Raw genomic sequence first — 19,392 nt, 5'->3', positions numbered from 1 at the left:
AAATAAAAATCCCGCCCATCACCAATGCGGTAAACAACCTCCGATCGCAGCATGCCCTTAACCGTATAAGTTTCTTCCAACACTATGAGCCTCTAATATTTATAATTTCATGAGAGTGAATATTAGTAATCAAGGCACCTTAGGAAACCCCTTATCATTTACCCTATACATAAACCCGACTTAAATTAAATCTGTTATAATCTATAGAATATTACCACCCTTCACTAAAACTTCAGAAATTTTGTGTGTATATATAACATAAGGAGAGACAAAATTATACATAAAAGGATTGTTTGCAATATATGATTTAGTTACTGTACTTACAACAAAAGGAATGATGAGACCATAATTATCAGCTGAAGGTTTCCCAAGCCGCAGTTGCACAAATTCTGGGACACTATCCTCGATACTAATTTTCCCGTGCCTTAATTCCACAAAGTTTCATGTGCCGACTCTAAGACAACATAGATACCAACTCTATCCCCTTTTCTAGCTCTTTCTCTATCCAAGCTTCACCAGTTATCTCATTCTCCAAGTTGCCGTCCACTTCTTCTTTTCGACTCTGTCCAATTTCCTCCTCTTCAATCTCTCTCTTATTCTAGTAATGTCGATTTTTTGGCATCTTTCTTTAACAGAAACAATCTTGCAACCGCATTCCTGATTTGAGTCTCTAGTTATAAGTTCAGTATCACCATCTTTGACAACACTGTTTGCACTGCCAGAGTCACTCAGGCAATTCTCGGTTGTTTGCATGGTATCATTAGCATCAGAGGTTGGCTGTTTTTTATTGCATTTGACTGCTGCAGACTTTGAAATTATTCCAGCAGTTTCCGTTGGATTATTGCTTGAATCTTACTCAACCATTGATGCACTTGAAATGCATAACTGAGAGCTGTCTGATTTTCTCTTTCCCGACACATTTCTTAATTCGCCTTTTGGTTCGCTTGAGGGAAGCACTCCTTGTTTACTACCCTGTCCTAGCAGACCAAGCATGTGTTGGATGACCTCTGCGAAAGTTAGAAACAAGGGCTAAGCTCGCTATTTTGAGAGGTGGCAAATGTTGAAGCTACTGAGATGATGAAAGTGGTGTAGGAATGAATATACAAGTAAGAAGTAAAAGAGACTGCTTAATCGACACAAGTTTTTCAAGTAAATGCAACTTGAATAAGAGATAAGCAAATGAGCAATTTATATGGTAAGTTGTAACTATATCTGCACGGCATCAACATGTTATCAATAATGCTCCTTGTATCTATTTGATCTATTCGATGTCATGCAAATACAAGTGAAATATTAATAAAGGAGGACAAAAAGTAAATGAGGAAATACATAACAAACATTCTAATTGTTTTGGTGAAACATCAAACCACATCCACCAAGCCTTCCCATTAGCAGTAGGCAACTTAACTTTGTGAAGTTTGGCGGCAAGGAAGACCAAACCTGCTGCAATATAATGTGGTTTGTACTGCAAGCACAGAGTTGTGCGGAGCCTAAATATTTCACAGATGATAGTCTGGTTAGCAAATCGACATAATGAGACATAATGATAATTGTTGTAAACATGGAGATGAAATAGTTCGTAAAGTATAAATATAAAATTCTCAATCGATATGATCACTTGATTATAATGATATGAAAAAACACATACCAGTCATTCACAAAATTCCATGCTAGTTTTACAACTTCCTTTTGTAAAATTTCCAACTTCTTCAGAGCTGCAACAAGTGGCTTGTAAGGATGTTCAATATTGAGATCAAAAGCAACAGTAACTAAAATCAGTTGCTCCCCCAGCAAGATCAATTGCTTCTATTTCTCATAAACTTCCGACATATTTAGTCAAAGAATCAAAGTTGAGGAAGTATCCGATATTTTGAAAAGATATGGAGATTAGCCCAAAAATATTAGCATCAGGTTGTCGTACCCTCTGCCTGATCTTTTCTTGAGCTGAAGGATCCCACCTATACATTAACTTATAAGCCATAACAGTGAGATCTTTCAGCCAACTTGGTGTGTCTTCTGGTTTGCAGGTCAAGAACATGCTAGCATTTGCCATTGCCTGTAAAATAGCGTCGACACTCATCATGAGCATCAGAAAAAGAGTAGCAAGAATCTAGAGAGGTTTCTAGAACAAGACATGTTTATCATCACTTTCTATATTTTGAATTCTAATAAATCTCAAATAAAAGATCCCCATAGTTGTCGCTGGACTTTATGGATTCAAAGACCACTCATTAGTTTTTCCAGATCATGAATTCAAAATGCTTACATTCCATATATATTTTGACAGCTAGGTGAAAATTTGTTCAAATAGATGATCTAAGATTGTAAAACTTCTTATGAGACAACACAGCCTACACAGCAGAACATGCTTGCCTAAAAAGAGATCACTTTATAAACAGCAAAGAACAGGATGAAGGATAATCACTTCTACCTGCCAATGGTTATTTGTATGAGACTGATGCATATAAAATCGATGGCATAACATAATTGTGGTAGCTATGGTCACTTGGGGCCTGAAAGTTAAGCAAAAAAAATTAAAATCTCAAACACAGCTAAAAGATTGGCAACTAGGAGAAAAATTCATATAGAAACAAGGATTAAAAAGAGTACATCACAGTAATGTATTACATTCAAAGATGATATAAAAAAGTTAAGACTTCAGAGAACACCAATGAGACACCAAGAACACCGAAATCGAGCACAAAAATTTCTATTTGTATAACCAGATGCATATAAAATGCACGTGCCACATCTTAAGATTTCTTTTTGGCAAATATGATGAGATTATTCTCAAACGTACTAACTCAAATTTCATCACTATCAAATATTAATATAACGATAGCAGATATGGCCATAACTAAAGGATCTGGTTTAGTTACCTTTTTTTTTCGATTTGGAAGAAGGATCAAGAATAATAAGAAATGAATGACACCAAACTGGATGCATATTAGGCATCATATAGTACGAAGTGAGAGAAAAATAGACAGCATAGATTATGTCGAAGTTTCAAATTGGATTCACAGTAGGCATCATAGGCAAATAACTGAGAGAAACAATAGAAAGCATAGAGTATGTCAAAGCTTACACTTTAAGCTCCATGCCAAGTTCTTGTAAGTATGAACAGTATAACTTCTGCAAATGTGATTCATGCTCTAAATGGATACCAGCCTTCCTTGATGGAGAACATTCCTCTATTTCTTCTTTTGTGAAGTACCATTTGGGTTTAAGAGACAGTGACTCTTCTTGTGAGCACATGCATGTTGTATCATCTAAAACTTGATCATGAGAAGGATTCCCTAGCATCTCTGATAGGATCGCATTTTGTGCTTATTTCATATAATATTTTAGCCTATTTTGTGACCAAATGCTCCTAATTAAATATTATTTTGCAGCATTAGGACAAAAGAATTGGAAAATAAAGAAAAGCATCAAAATGGAAATTCAAACAAGACTCAAACTCAATTTTTGGCAAGAGTTTGGAGCTGCTTGGACTACCTCTGATGAAGGAAGAGTCTAACTAATATTATAATTTTATCTCTATAAGTCTTTTAGTTCAACTAGAAATCTACTTCTAATCCTAATAGAACTAGGTATCTAGCTATTATAAATAGGTGATGTAATTCACTTTAAGAGACAACTTTTGAACTCTTCTATTTCTCTACGTTTTTATAATATTTTCTTATTTTTCTTTTCATGTGTTCTTCCATTAGCATGTCTAGCTAGTTTTCTTATTCCGATTGAAGACTTGGTGAATGCTTAAATCCAACGAGTTGTGAGATCTAATTTATGCATTCTACTTTTATTCATATTGGTATTTGTGTTGTTCTCTGTGCTTTTATTATAAATAATCTGATTCATTGTCAAGAATATTTGCCTAGCCAATTGAACTTGCAAATTCGTAATTGTTTATTTAGTTCAATAACTAGTGGTAACACAACATAATTGATTATGTAGAAGTTTTCGATTATGTTGTGGGGAATGTACAATCTAATTTAAATAAATCCTCGTGGGAATTTATTGGTTAGAATTGGGCCTTTCTAATTCTTAATGTTGTTACTAAATTAAATTTTGAGGACGTTCCCAAGGTTGTTTACTGATTAGGGATTTAGTCAACAGACGTCCCTTGACTATCCACAAGGTAAGGAAATGTGGGGTCATTAGGTCGTACCAATGGTCATAACCAATTTATCAATTATGAATAATTATTATCTTTGCATCTATGATCGACTGTGGAATTAAGCATGATCCTGTCTTTAACTGGAATACTCTTCTCTTATATTTATCTCTTCTAATTTTATTAGCTTTTTGGTTTTATTCTTCTTCACAATCAAAACTCCCCCTAATTATTTTCATTTTTGAAGGAATTAATTTAAAACCAATCTCTGTAGATTCGACCCTACTTACACATCTATAAAAGTATTCATAGGAATTATTTTTCGTGGATTCAACACCCATCAATCTCCCTTGCCATGGTTTCTTTCTCTTTGTCACCGGTAGAAAGAAAAGCAGAAAATATAACAACAATACAATTGCTGATAAGTTGAAGGTTTTTGCATTAGCAAATTGGAAAGCCAAAACTTGTAAGTACTGAAATCAAAGTGATCAACACAAAACTTAAAAACAGATCATATATGATCATGTTATTAGTACCCTTGAAAGATTAGGTTACTACGTAATAATATACGATGGGGTTGCCGACAGCAAACATCTTAACATAACTATGTCAAGTGGACTTAACTAAATCAAAAACCAAGTATTTGAAGGCCGCATACTTTCAAATTCTCATTCAGTATTACCATAATTTCAACAAAAAATTATTATAGCAGAGAACTCAAATAATGTAGTAATCAGATCAAGTATATGAAAAACTTTTTTCCAATAAAAAGCATAAAGCAGGAAGGAATTTAAAGGCAACATTTAGATTTGAAATAAACACATTGTTCTTAGTATTTGACCTGAATGAAAAACCAAAGCCAGGAAAAAATAATAACATCAAACTATCAAATATCATACTAGAAATCAAAAAAACACATAAAAGAAAAGCATCAATCGTCAAACAAAAATTTTCGGAAGCTGCGGAGCGAAAATTAAATCTTACCAAACGAAGGAAAGAGCAAATCAATAATTAAAAACCAACATGGCAAAGAACAAACAATTGTCGTAGTAACTAGGCAACGACAAGTAAAAGGCACCACGAAGTAAACCACAAACCTGTAAACAATCTCAAAATTCAGAACACTAATTTGATTTCTGTTAGGGAGCTACAGCTGAAGATAGCGGCCCAGAAGAACCCTAATACAAATGTCTTGCATGATTTGGGGTTTGGGGTTTTTCGTTATAAACCTCAGGAATTTTCAAAAATCAGTTGATGTGTAGGAATATTCTCTCTCTAAATCCTATTGGTCCCTTCACTTTCCTTATAAAGATCAATGACCACATGTGAAAGAGAATCTGAGTTAGCAGCCAACTCATCCGTAATATAGGAAGCAGAGGATGAATCAGTCGCGCCCCCTAACTAAAACGTCCCGAGTATAAACAGCCCAATGCAACCATGTTAATGGGCCGCACCGCTCCTATTTCCTTCTTGGGCCCATCTTATACGTCACTCCACCATTAGTTTAATTTTGTTTGGGGTACCTTTTTTCATTTAATTATACGTAATTTTTGTTATAATTTGATAAACTCTCATTAGTATCCTTAATATTTACTTTTATCTGACAAATAGATTCATCTGTTAGTTAAAATTCACTGAATTTATTGATATTTACCCCTCATTGACTTATTATTGACTTTTTACAGATTAAACACTTTTTTTCTAGTCAAACTAACTATTATACATTTTCACACGGTAATGAATATCAAAAGGTAAATCTTCATTGTTATAAAAGTAGTTTGGTTTAGAAAAGATTTGTTTGACCTACAATAAGTTAGTAGTAAGTCAATTCGAGGTAAATAAAAATTTTCATTCAATTTTTTTTGCTAATATCGAGAAAATTACTGAATTTTGACTAGGTGTAGCAACGAAGCATGTTTGATGGACCAGAACCCGCCCCGCCAGCATAGCAATTATACATTAATAGCAATTTCTTCATCTTCTTCATCGTTAATATTATAAGATAATTTTTTAATTCATCAACTGTTGAACGACTATCTAAAAATTAATAAATAAAACTATATAGTCTTTTATTAATGCTTAAACTTTAGCACATTCTTATTTAGGGAAGAGAAAAACAGGGTTATAAGTGAAGAAAAGTAATATATATATTGATCCGGCTCGACCACGTTTGGTCACGATCTTCGACCACGACCTCCCCACGTCACCAATCCAAACCTGTGATCTGAAAATAAAACAAAGCCAGTCGGGTTCGTCCTGACGACGACACTCCGATGCTTAAGTCAGGCTAAGGTCGAAGGAAAACTATGCGATCTAAATATGCGATCAAGATATGTGTGTAATTCGTACCTTCTCTCTGCGAAAGTTAGAGTATTTATAGGAGAAGGGCTGGGCCCACCATGGGATAGGTGTCGTTTCCATGGTCACGCATGCAATGACTAAGCAGCTTAAAAGGATGACACATGTCCGGGCTAATCTGCGGGTCGGATCCGGGTCACCCCAACCCGATAGAGACGTCATCAAGCCACAATGGGTCACTAACGACCCAGCGACCTCACCGTGCGATCTCTTAATGTCTTCTGTACACTCCAATCCGTGATCAACCATGCGTCCACAACACGCGACCTCCTAAATATCCTCTGTTCACCCCGATTTGCGATTAAGCATGCGACCATACGCTTCGACCTTCGTGCTTTGATAACATCCCCATCACAATTCCCCCACTTCTTCCAAATGTAATTTATTGCATTGGGAAAAGTTTAAAATCTCTTTAACGAAGGTCGGATGATAGTTCACTGGGTCGCATCTCCCATCTTCTTACGTCACTTAAGGTTTGAAGTTCTAACGGTCTCTTGGTAATCGAAACGTCAGCCCTCGTAATCCAAACGTCGCATTTGTTGGGTTTTTTTCAGACACCAAATCGCACATTGTTGGTCTTTTTCAGACGCATGATCACCTTTTTCAGGTTGCATTTGCTGGGTCTTTTTCAGACACCAGATCCTGCGATCTTTCCCAAATCGAATGATCTTTCTCAGATCTTGTGATCTTTTGCAGATCCTGTGATCTTTCTCAGATCCCGTGATCTTTTGCAAATCCTGCGATCTTTCTCAGATCGAATGGTCTTTCTCAGACACTAGGTCGCACCTTTTTCAGGCTGCATATTAGTGGTCTTCAAACGCCTGGTCGCACCTTTTTCAGGTCACGTATTTGGAGGATTTTTTTCACAGTTACACCTTTTGCAGCTAGCGTATTATTTTATTGCAATGCAAGTTACTCAAAAAAGAGCTATTTATTTCATACAAACAGTCACATAGATGCAGATATTCTCAAACATTGCAATTATATACGTAATCCATAATTTGCAATGTAAGCAAAGTAATACTTTTCCTGCAAGAGTTAACATCCACTTATGAAAATAAGAAAAATACTTGCGTACCCACTTTCCCGAGTCATCCTTTTTATCGACAGCGTTTATCTCCTTTTATGCTATCGAGCTCCTATCTGTCCTTGCTCGATGACCTGCCATGCGACCTGCTTGGAGATATTTGACCACGATCTCTTGCCTCGAACACGATCTCTCTGAAGTACCCTTGTCGGATTAATCTTTCGATCTCATCCTTCAATTGGTGACAATCTTCCGTGTCGTGTCCTCTATCTCTGTGGAACTTGCAATATTCCCTAGAATCCCTTCTGCCTGATGTTCTAGCTCTACTAGGCCACTGTAGCAGACTGTTATCCTCGATCATCTTCATCGCTTGTTCTCTAGAGGTAATCAACGGCGTGTACTTGTGGTACTTTGGTTGGGCAGGTCTTTCTTCTTCGCGTCCTTGCATATCTCGACCTCGATCCAGCTTCTGCTTGCTCCCTTCTTTTCCTTGGTCGTGATCACGACCTCTGCTTCCTCCCAACCATTCACCATCTTTCATAACGTTCATTTCTTCCTCATTTATGTATTTCTGCACCAGGCGCATTAACTGCTCTACATTGGTGGGTGGGTCTCTAGCTAGAGCAGAAGCAAAAGGTCCTTTTTTCAGCCCGTGAATCAAGATACTCACCATCATGTCAATTCTCAAATCTTAAACCTCTAAGTCTCATTATTGAATCTCCCCATGAAATTCTTCAAGGTCTCATTATCCCTTTGCCTGATGGTGAATAAATACGTTGCAGATCTTTTTTGTTTCCTCTTGCTAGCAAAATGAAAAACAAACTTCTGTACCAACTGTTCGTGCGATTTAATGCTCCTAGCGGGCAAACTTGTGAACCACTCCTGCATCTTTCCTGTTAAGGTGGTTACGAATAACTTTGCTTCTATGGAATCAGATTGTCCATAAAGGTTCATTACCAAATCGAATGCAGAGACATGCTCTTGCGGGTCTTTTAAACCATCGTACTTTGGCAAGTCAGGCATCTTAAAAGCCGCGTTTACAACCTCACTCAAGATATTATTACAGAATGGTGAGTTCTTGTTCTGAGTGACTAATTCTCCTCTTCGCTTCAATTCATCAATCTGTTTCCCCAGTAGATGGATCTGTCTACCTACACTGTCAACATCCGCTCTCGAGATTGCGGGTTCTCGTCTCCGCCATCCAATTTGAGAGCTAGACCCCACTTCAGAAGGGGCGACCGCGCGCCTCCTTTCGGGAGCTCTCCTACTCATTCCTTCATAAGCCCGCTCGGTTTCTCTTTCACGTACTATCTTTCTCCTGGCTGTTTCATTTTCAAGAGGTTGTGTTCTTCTTTCGTACGCCAGGATGGCATTCCTACTAGCTTCTTCCATCATTCGTTGCAACTCTCCCTGTGTCAATTGGACTATCTTTTCTTTCCCCGCCCTCCGGGTCTCCTCTATAGCCCGCCTACTACCTTCCGACCATTCCATCTTTTAAGCTTTATGTTTTATCTCCAAAATCGTTCCCACATATGGCGCCAAACTGATTCGGCTCGACCACATTTGGTCACGATCTTCGACCACGACCTCCCACGTTCAGTCACGATCTTCGACCACGACCTCCCACGTTCGGTCACGATCTTCGACCACGACCTCCCCACGTCACCGATCCGAACCTGTGATTTGGAAATAAAACAAAGCTAGTTGAGTTCGTCCCGACGATGACACTCCGATGCTTAAGTCAGGCTAAGGTCGAAGGAAAACTATGCGATCTAAATATGCGATCAAGATATGTGTGTAATTCGTACCTTCTCTCTTCGAAAGTTAGAGTATTTATAGGAGAAGGGCTGGGCCCACCATGGGATAGGTGTCGTTTCGATGGTCACGCATGCAATGACTAAGCAGCTTAAAGGGATGACACCTGTCCGGTCTAATCTGCGGGTCGGATCCGGGTCACCCCAACCCGATAGAGACGTCATCAAGCCACAATGGGTCACTAACGACCCAGCGACCTCACCGTGCGATCTTCTTAATGTCTTCTGTACACTCCAATCCGCGATCAACCATGCGTCCACAACACGCGACCTCCTAAATGTCCTCTGTTCACCCCGATTTGCGATTAAGCATGCGACCATACGCTTCGACCTTCGTGCTTTGATAATATCCCCATCACACATATATATATATATATATATATATATTATATAAAAATAGGGTTCTAAGTTTTAGGATCCATTATCCACCCATGTCCTATTATCACCCCTAAGTTTGATTAACGAAAGAATTTCTTTATTTTATGAAAATAAATATTTTTTCAAATCACATAAAATATATGTATAATTATATCAAAATTTTATAGAGTAATGTAATTATCTATTTATTTATTTTAATTAATGGAAATATGAAGAAGGTAATCACTACCTACTGATATATTAAAAAAGGATGAGATGCAGCTATTTGTTTCTTTCCAGTGAAATAAAAAATGTACTGGTCCAAAATTAAATTTACGTACAAATATGAAGTGACACGTATTACTTTAATTTATTTTGGATTTTTTGTAGTGTCTATAAAGTTTATGGACTCGACCAATAAAGTTGTTACTTCATTTTACCTATGTTATACAAATAAAATGAACTTGAGCGATTTATGAACTTCAATATCTCATCTCGTTAACGAGATTGTTTTTTCAGATAAAATTATGAGCCTCATACAAAATCAGGAGAGTAACATCTAATACGATGGGCCACCAATTGAGCCGCAAATCACACTACTCCCAAAAGTAGTGATTGAAGGTTAGTGGCTTTGGTTTTCTAATTTAAGTAAAAAAAAATAGGGTGATTACATGAACACCCCATGAGGTTAGACCAAAACACACAAGCAGTCCGTTTTTTCTTGCAAAATTATAGCTACACCCATGAGATTTTAGTTTAATTTATAACTACATCACGTATTCAAATGAAAATTTACACAAATACTCCCTGAAAAATATCACAATAATCCCACAAGAATTGCAGTTGTAATTTTACAATATATATGGGCCGGGCCACATTTGAATGATTTGGTCTAAAATGATATAATTTAACCTAAAAATATATTCCTCATCTCATATGATATGAATTATATATTTGAGATATTCAGAATTTAGGGTTAAAAAAAATTATATTATGCTCTTATTTCGTAATATTATAATTTGTGGTAAATAAATTATTTGAAAAAGTGTGAAGCATTACATGTAAAAAAGCAATTAGGGTGATGATGAAGATAAATTCGTTTTAAATGAATGAAAGAAAGTTGATCAAAGTGGCACCATCCCATCATTTAACTATTATAATACACCACATGGGATTGCGATTTCTCCGACAGATAGCACGATTTTACAAAAGCCAAATATTCTAATTTGACTTCTTTTTCTCAGAGAATCAAGAGGGAGTCAGCGACAAAATCTTAGCCAACTTGACGAATTGGACTATCAGAATCTTAATTTATTGGATATTTATTGGTTATTTTCTTCTTTTCTTTAAATAAAATACATCGATATTTTAAGGTCAATCAACATATTATTTTAATATTAAATACACAATACGTTAATATTTTTAAAAGCATAATAAATACCTAGATTCGTAAAACTCCAACTTACAAGAACTTATGTACTGGAAATAACGATATCTCTAGTTATAGCCCCTCTGTGATGTGAACTATGTCTCTTCTTACCATTCTCATAGTGTATGAGACGAATGTACGCATTTTAATTAAGGTCGTGTTCTATCGTTACGATTCTACCATATATATCTTTTTCATTTCGTCGAAATTAATTCTACAGTATAGACATAAGCACTTATCATCTTATTGATAAGAATGAGTTGAAAATAGTGTTTTTGTTTTAAAACTATTTGACTGAAATTAATTTCTAAGCCTGAAAAATTATAAGCAGCTCTCTATCAACTTTTACACCTTAGACTCAAACTTCAACTTTTTTTTTTTTATTTTAAATTTTTGCTTTACAAATTAAGTTGATTTAATTATAACTTTCTATACAAGTTATTTTCATCATAAAAATAGAAATTATTATAAACTGTCCTGAAATTGCCACCAAAAATCCTCAAATTCAAACAAGGCAGGAGGCGTTTATAACAGCTTGTTTGTTTATGTTTTATTTTTAATTTTAAAATTTTTGTCAGAAAATAAGAATATATATTTGAATTAATGAATGAAATATAAGAGGTATGTAATAAAATTCTTGTGAAAATTAAAAATATATTTAAATTATGTATAACTAAATTTATTATCACTTTAATTATTATTAATGAAAGCATAAGAAAAGGGTGTAAGCATCCACGAACACTGTGATTAAGAATAAAATAATGCAAGAAATCGTTAATTAATAATTAAGGTAAAGAAAGAATGTGGGCATGCGTAAGTAGGGTCTTATATTAAGGATTTTAATTTCAAAAAGAATATCTTTCATGTGAATCTATAAAGTGGTCTAGGTAGCTAGTAGTGGGCTAGCTAGCTACCTAGTGTATAATAATAATAATAATAAATAATATATATTTATATATAATACTGATGAAAAGTATATAACTATACATATATTCTTTAATTCCTACTTCTTCAAATATTTCAGTTTTAAAATAAATTATTCGTAGAAATTTGTCAAATGAGTTTTCGACTTTCTAAATTGGGAAAAGAAAAGAAAATGGGTGTTTTGACTTTTTTTTAATAAATAAAAATAATTTTTAATTATTTCATCTTCTTCTTTATATATACGATTGAATAGTCTTTGGCCATATAAATTCTTCTTAAATATTATTTTTTTTCAAATACGTGTAATTTATTTATTTATTTTTATTTTCTTCCATGCAATCTTAAATTATTATTCTACTATAAATTTTAGTATGTTTTTCACTACAAGACATAATAGATTAACAAAACACAATTCTTTTTGCAAAATAGTGGAATATGTTGCTAATTTACATTTAGCAAGAAAAAAATATTTACTTGATAATTAGCTCGTCGTTGATTTCACCAGAGTTTTTGTGTTGCTGATTTTGCTAAAAATTCTACCAATTAATAAAATTTTGAAGGGAACTTTTCAAACTTTTTACCAAAACCAGCTACGAAGTTTTTTGCAACATCTCTAATTACAACAAGGAAATATTTCGTTTATAATGTTAATTTTAAAATCAAAAGAACTTAAAAATCTCATTCTTTGCTAAATTCATCCCTAATCATCAGCAAATTTACCCTCCTTTCTAATTTTCTTTAATTTGCTAAAATCACCAAAAACTCCTTTAAATATGAAAAAAAAAAAAAAAACAAGAAAGTGGAGGTTGTGGTTGTGGATGAACATTGTGGAGTAAAGAGCACTAAAGATTAAAAACAATGTTATCAAGGAGTTGATGATGATGATGAACTTAATGATGCTAATGATAAGTTTCAAACTAGTTGTGCAAATTTGATTTGTTAAATTGCATAATCATTATAGAAAAAAGCATTGTTTTAAATAAAAATATTCAGTTTTGTGTGCCTGAGCATCCATTCCTTCATTTATTTATTTATTTTCATCATAGTATCTTACTTATCTCTTGAAATTGGTTGGTGACCATTTATCCATTAAGCACGTGTATGTCCGTCCATAAGTGCATTCATATTTTTTAATCTTAGGAAGAAAAAATTGTCATTTTTTGGACAAGCACTTTGTTGTGATATTATAACTTAGTTTCATCATGGTAAAAATGAAATTCTAATTTTGATTTTTTTTAGTACAATGAGGATGGGGATATAGACACTTAGAATCGATCTTGGTATTAGAGTATATATTAGGAATCGTAAAATTTAAATAGTCATGGATTGTTTGAAATTACAAGTACAACTCAAGTAGGAACCATTTTTAGATTATCTAGTCCATAATGGTTCGTTGCCTCCTTGTTCTCTACAATATCAGAAAATTCTGTCATGTAGAACTCGAATTTATCTACGATGCTCTCCGGCATTGATACGAGCACCCTAGTTGCGTTCGACTCTCCAATAATGGGCAGGAATAAGCAGTAAATGTCACTGGTTAGAGGACCCATGTGCAAAGGCTTCCCCTCTCCGAAATCCAGCTCCTCCAACCCTAACTTTGACCACTGCGATATGACTAGACTTGTCGAGATGTCGGTTATGATCGTTTTATCCTCTAATAAATCAACCATGGACTGTATGTAATCATGAGTAATCGTTGATTTTGCGTGTTGCACTAACTTCACCCCGTTGTGCAAGTTGGGTGCGACCAATTCCTTAACCTTGGCCCCCACGCACGCCAGCACAAATCCATTCCCATAATACCCTTGTGGCATCTTATTCGATAATTTATTTCTGATATTAACCGAAAACAACAATTTCACAGGAATCGATAGAGGCAATCCCAACGATTTAACCCAACATCGCCACGTATGGGAAGCAAGAACCTCAAAGGTAGTGCATTTCAAAGAAGGCACACACTGCCTTTTCAAGTGAAGAACCTGGGAGGGTGAAAATGTAATGGATACAGGCACAAGTGGCTGAGACTGCAAATACTTGGAAATGTTGGGGCCTGTTTGTGAATTAAATTCATCAGTGGCAATCTTCGTAAACCCTGGATGGGAAAAAGTAACTTGTGGTGGGCTACGGGGTTTCAACACGTGGCGAGAGTGGAATGGTGGAATCGGTAACTCGGACGAATCAGACTGGTTGGTCATGTGGGCCCAAGCATGTAAAAATTGTGATGTGCCAATACCATCACAGAAACAGTGATTGATTGCCGTGCAGAGAATCATACCTCCACATCGGAGACTCGTCACCTGTTACAACAGTAAAAAGGTGAAAACAATTTGTGGTAATTATAGGGGTAAAAATATTTAAAATTAAAAAAAAAATTACAATAAGTTTCTTACTATTTATCATAATTAACAAATATTTACTCATTATTTAAATATTATTTTAAAATTAAAATCCATTTAATAAATACCCTCTAAAATAAGCTGTTGTGAGTGGGTATTTATTAAATGATCGTTAAATCAAATAAAATATTTATAGTCTTTTAAATAAATAATAAATAATTATAATTATGACAAAAATCAATAAAACTCGTTATAATTTAAATTAAATTTAAAAAGGAAAAAAGAAAAAGGAAAGAAAGGTGAGACAAGAAGAAAGCTCACCAAACAATCGTAGTGAAAAGGAAGGCAAAGGCAAGTTGGTGTTTGGCATCAAAGTAAAGTAGGGTCACCAGCTTTTGGGGCTTTTTCATAAAATGCTGATAGTCCATACAGAAATCAGAAATATATATTGCCTTGTCTAGTCCCAATCTTAATTTGCTTGTTACGTGTTTGGTTACACATTTCCTTACTTTTGCCAATAATTTGATTAAGTTGGTGAAATATATCTATATATTTCAAATTTTATTGTTCCAAGAACTGTAATAATTCATATGTTGTTGCCCATTGTCGATGACTAATGCAGCCGACCAAGCATTAAGAGATTAATTGCACAAGGAGGCCAAAAAATAATTTTCAAAGACCAAAAACTTTCGAATCAAGTCTGATCAGACTATACCCAATAATAATATAATAATTGTTACGTGATTGATCACTCTAATTAAATTTAAATTTTACTTGACGAGGGTCAAATCCTATTTCCTCGCAATTACTATACATAAAAACGTGTATAATGTATAAAGTAAAATTCTTTAATATACTCAATCCTCTTCAGGTAAAAAAAAGTAATAGAGAAGAGGTGAAAATAGGAATTTCTTCAAATTAAAATAGAAGAGCGCCTGTGGAAAATTTTGAAGCAAAAGCGTTGGACTGTCCGGGAGACAAGTAAAAAGAGAGGTTGGGGTTGGGGTGAGGGAGAGGGAGGAGTGGAGGAGAAGCCACGGTCAGTGGCCGAGGGAACCAACACATGTCTCATCTGTCTAGGAAACATCACCACCCCGGAATATGATTGAAAGAGAAAGTTCATAATTTCAATTATTTCTCTCTCAATAATCATCCAAAAATTAAAAAAGAAAAAAGTGACTTTTGAAAAATGGGAATCCCTAGACTTTATTTTTCGAAAATTTTTCTATAAACTTTAACATTATTAATACATATATAAGATTTTAATTCTTATTTCATTAAATATAAATTAAATTACATTGATTTTAATTTTGAAGAACCTTAGATTAAACGCAAACCTGAATTACAAGAGGGGGAATATCCAAGAAGCCAGGAGCTTCAACTCTGTAGAGGAGTTTCCTCAAGGACCTGTTTGGCTTTCTTGCAAGCTCAAGAAACTGCTCAGCGCTTAAATCCATGTTTGCTTCTGCAAAAACAGCGCCTTCTCCATTGCAGTGGATCTCCAGCTTATGATCATCGCCTTCCACGCATCGTCTCAACCTCCCAGCCAATGGGTAGTAGTGAACGAGGAGTCTGGAGAGGGAGTGCTTGAGGGCTTGTTTGTCGACAGATTTTCTGAAAGCGTAGAGATATTTGATTGAGAATCTGAGGAATTTTTGATCGTCAAGATTGGAGAGGTAGAGAGTGTGATGTGGAGTTGGGGTGATGGGGTGGACTAATGTGGGCTGGTGTTCGTAGATGCAGTCTGGGAGCTCAGGCGAGCTGGGAAAGAGGAGGAGGTTTGTAGGGAGAAGGGGAAGAATGGTTGATGAGTTGAAGATCTACGGTTGGATATAGGGAAGTCGTACTATCAGATTCCAACCCAAGAGTAAGGATACAAAAAGGGCAGCCTCATCATACACTCATGAGCTCTACCTTTCACAATCTTACATATCTTGCATGTCATATATATATATATATATATATATAAATACCACTAATTACACGTAACCCCCCTCTAAAAAATATGAAATTATACTTTCCCCCAAAATAATTATACTTACATCCTATTAGAAAATTCTCCGTTTATACCTCTTCTGTTAGGATTTGGAAGGAAAATGTTGGCATTATAAAAAAAATTACACAAATTTTTAGTTTTGCCCTTTATTTTTCTCCTTATAAATATAAAATTATTACATGAGATGTTAACGCCAGCATTTTTCGTTCAAACTGTAATGAAAGATGATTAAATGTAAACATTAAAATTTGGGAGAAATATAAGTGTAATTTAAAAATTCTTTTAAAAGAAAATATAATTCCGTATTTTAAAAAAGAAAATAAGCGTAATTAAATCTCTATGTATATATGTCACGGGTCATTTTCCTTAACATGTCCGTATTGCATTCTTTTTCCCTTTTTATTTTACCTTAAAGTTTCTTGAGAAATTCTTGGTTGGATTGGCCGTTATATGAAAGGGGAGTGGTGGTAAAAATCGCCAAACTTTACGTTGTCCGATTGGTTATTGATGGACCAGATGTATTGCACTGTTATAAAGGATTCCTAATTTTTAAAATAAAATATTAATTGATAATGGAATACCAGAAAATCATGATTTTTTTTTATACATTTAGTAGGCTCCAACACTATAGAATTAAGTATAAACGAGATTGATTATTGAGGGTTATTGCACTACATCAAATATAATATGTAATTATTGCTAATTTTTATAATTAATAATTAGTAGTCGCAGCAAATAGTTATTCATCATGGTGACGCCATGATTATTATTTGCGATTTTTATGAAATTGGCTAAAATATTTGCTATGACAAAAAGGCACGGAAAATATTTTTATCTTAGCTCTAACTGTGCAAATAATGTGACACCCCCTCCGTGATCACATTCAATTATCCTAATAAACTCATATTTATCCCGATAAGATAACTCATATTTCATCAATATTTATATAAACCTCAAATGCATAAAATACTGCATCAATTTTTTGTTATAACATTATTGTATCTATGTAGCTAGAGCTCTCGACTTAAGATGGCACTGCCGAACCACCTATACGGCTGACGACTAGCTTATAATCTATCTCCTAAAAAAAAGTATGATAAATTGATGAGTTGTCAACTCAGTAAGTATTAGTTAATCAGCATATATATATATATATATATATACATATAGGCATGTAGACCAATTTCATTCATGACCACAGTCAACCAGTATTCTTTTTGAAGTCACGAAGTTGCAATTTCAATAATACCAATCAATTGATATTTTTCACAGAATTTTATGAAATCATGAGGTAATAATGTCAATAATAAAGCAAAACCAATATCAGAATCAAACACCATTCACAACATGATTTACACTCATTGAAGTTTAATTCTCTTAATTATTAATTATTTTTTTTGGGCTCTGCTTAGTTTAAATGAATCATATTCAATGGTTTTTGGGGCACTCATCATCTCAATCGATATTATACAATCATCAGCACAGAGTACCTGGTACCCTTACACACACCTCAGTGTGTAGCTGCACAGGATATTCCCCGTTAATCGGAATACCCTAATACCCTTCGCACATAGTACCTAGCTATATATTTATTTTTCTCATATCATATATCGCATCATCATGACAGCATACAGCTCGCCATCAGTCACATCCCATCACCGTAAATCATTGAATATGCCCAGGTTAGGTAACTCATCTTTTTCATCGCAATAAATCATTCACATTTTATCAACTCCATAGTTCAACTCCGTTCGACATTCATTTCAGTGTATCATCTGCACATTGACAACTTCACAATTTAGCTCTAGTCAATTATCAAATAGAAACGTATCACAATTATTTACAACAACTCCATCATTTATTTTTATTTAACAACAATATCGAGGTATCTCACAATTAATCACCATACATATATATGTGGTATACTCAACCATGGGCACAACCAATAACTATCGTTTCACAAACAATCATATAATTCAACTAAATACATGATAATTTCTGATCAAGTTCACATATTGACAAGTAGATACATATATATAAATTCAATTAACTATACTTATCTCAAAATGTCAAATGAGTACAGTAATCAAAGGGCTGCTCAGTCTTGTACATTCTCGTTACATCCTATAATACGTATAATCAATATATAATAAGTATCATAAATTCTAAATAAAATATTAAATTATATTCGTATATTACTCCCAAATCTTTTAATATTTTCCCTTTATATCAAAACTTAACCTTCCGTTTCATTTTTGGTAAATAATTAAACTTTTTAAACTTCTCAAGTATATATTTAATTTATCAATCAACTCATAGGAATTTAGTTTATCAAATCCCACACACCTCGTTATAACTATCATTCTTAATGATATTTCTAAATTAAATTTATTATAAAAATCTCATTATTCTCTTTCGGTAATCATAATATATTTTTTCAAATATAATACCCTAATATTCCTTAATATAATTTTCTCATAGTTCTATAAATTTTCTATCAATTCCTCGCTATTATATAAAATAATTAAACACCGATACATATAGTTAAGTATTTGGTTAATATGCCCGATAGAATTAAGTAAATTAATTATAGTAATGATTAAATCTAGCAAATCAAGTGATTCAATTAATCAAATACAACATTTTAATACAGAAAGATTGGGGACTCCGAAAAGCTTCTCCCAACTCTAGGTGGTTTTTGTTAAAAACAAAAAAAATTAATCAAATACAACATTGTTAAGTCAAATATGATATTTAATTACACATGAATTTAAATAGTCAAATTCATAAAATGTTTCAATTAAATTTTACCTCGAACAATATAAACTACTTTTAGTAAATCAACTAATTAAATAATATAATTATATAAATTAATATAAAATAAAACCCAAAATTTCCATACCTCTGTTCTCCTCGAGTGTGTGTGTGTGTTTTCTTATAAATTTGTGTGTGTGAATTAACATGTGTAATATATATATATATATAGGGGGTGAATATATATATATATATATATATATATAAAGGGGGTGAGGCGTGG

At 34.0% G+C, this 19,392-nt stretch overlaps 2 protein-coding genes across 2 annotated transcripts; both read right to left on the bottom strand.

Annotated features, from left to right (window-relative positions):
- LOC105166284 (cyclin-T1-4) lies at window positions 520-3,303 on the bottom strand. The gene is given in 6 exon segments (XM_011085590.1): window positions 520-851; window positions 1,339-1,490; window positions 1,649-1,826; window positions 1,924-2,056; window positions 2,432-2,513; window positions 3,086-3,303. Coding segments are annotated over 6 exon segments (1,095 nt in total).
- LOC105166282 (omega-hydroxypalmitate O-feruloyl transferase) lies at window positions 13,280-16,120 on the bottom strand (the record flags this gene model as incomplete). The annotated part of the gene is given in 2 exon segments (XM_020695283.1): window positions 13,280-14,320; window positions 15,697-16,120. Coding segments are annotated over 2 exon segments (1,372 nt in total), but the record flags the coding sequence as incomplete, so codon positions are not given.

The sequence above is a fragment of the Sesamum indicum genome, linkage group LG7 (genome assembly GCF_000512975.1).
Source record: "Sesamum indicum cultivar Zhongzhi No. 13 linkage group LG7, S_indicum_v1.0, whole genome shotgun sequence".
NCBI classification, from domain to species: domain Eukaryota; kingdom Viridiplantae; phylum Streptophyta; class Magnoliopsida; order Lamiales; family Pedaliaceae; genus Sesamum; species Sesamum indicum.
This window is presented reverse-complemented; position numbering and strand designations above follow the sequence as displayed.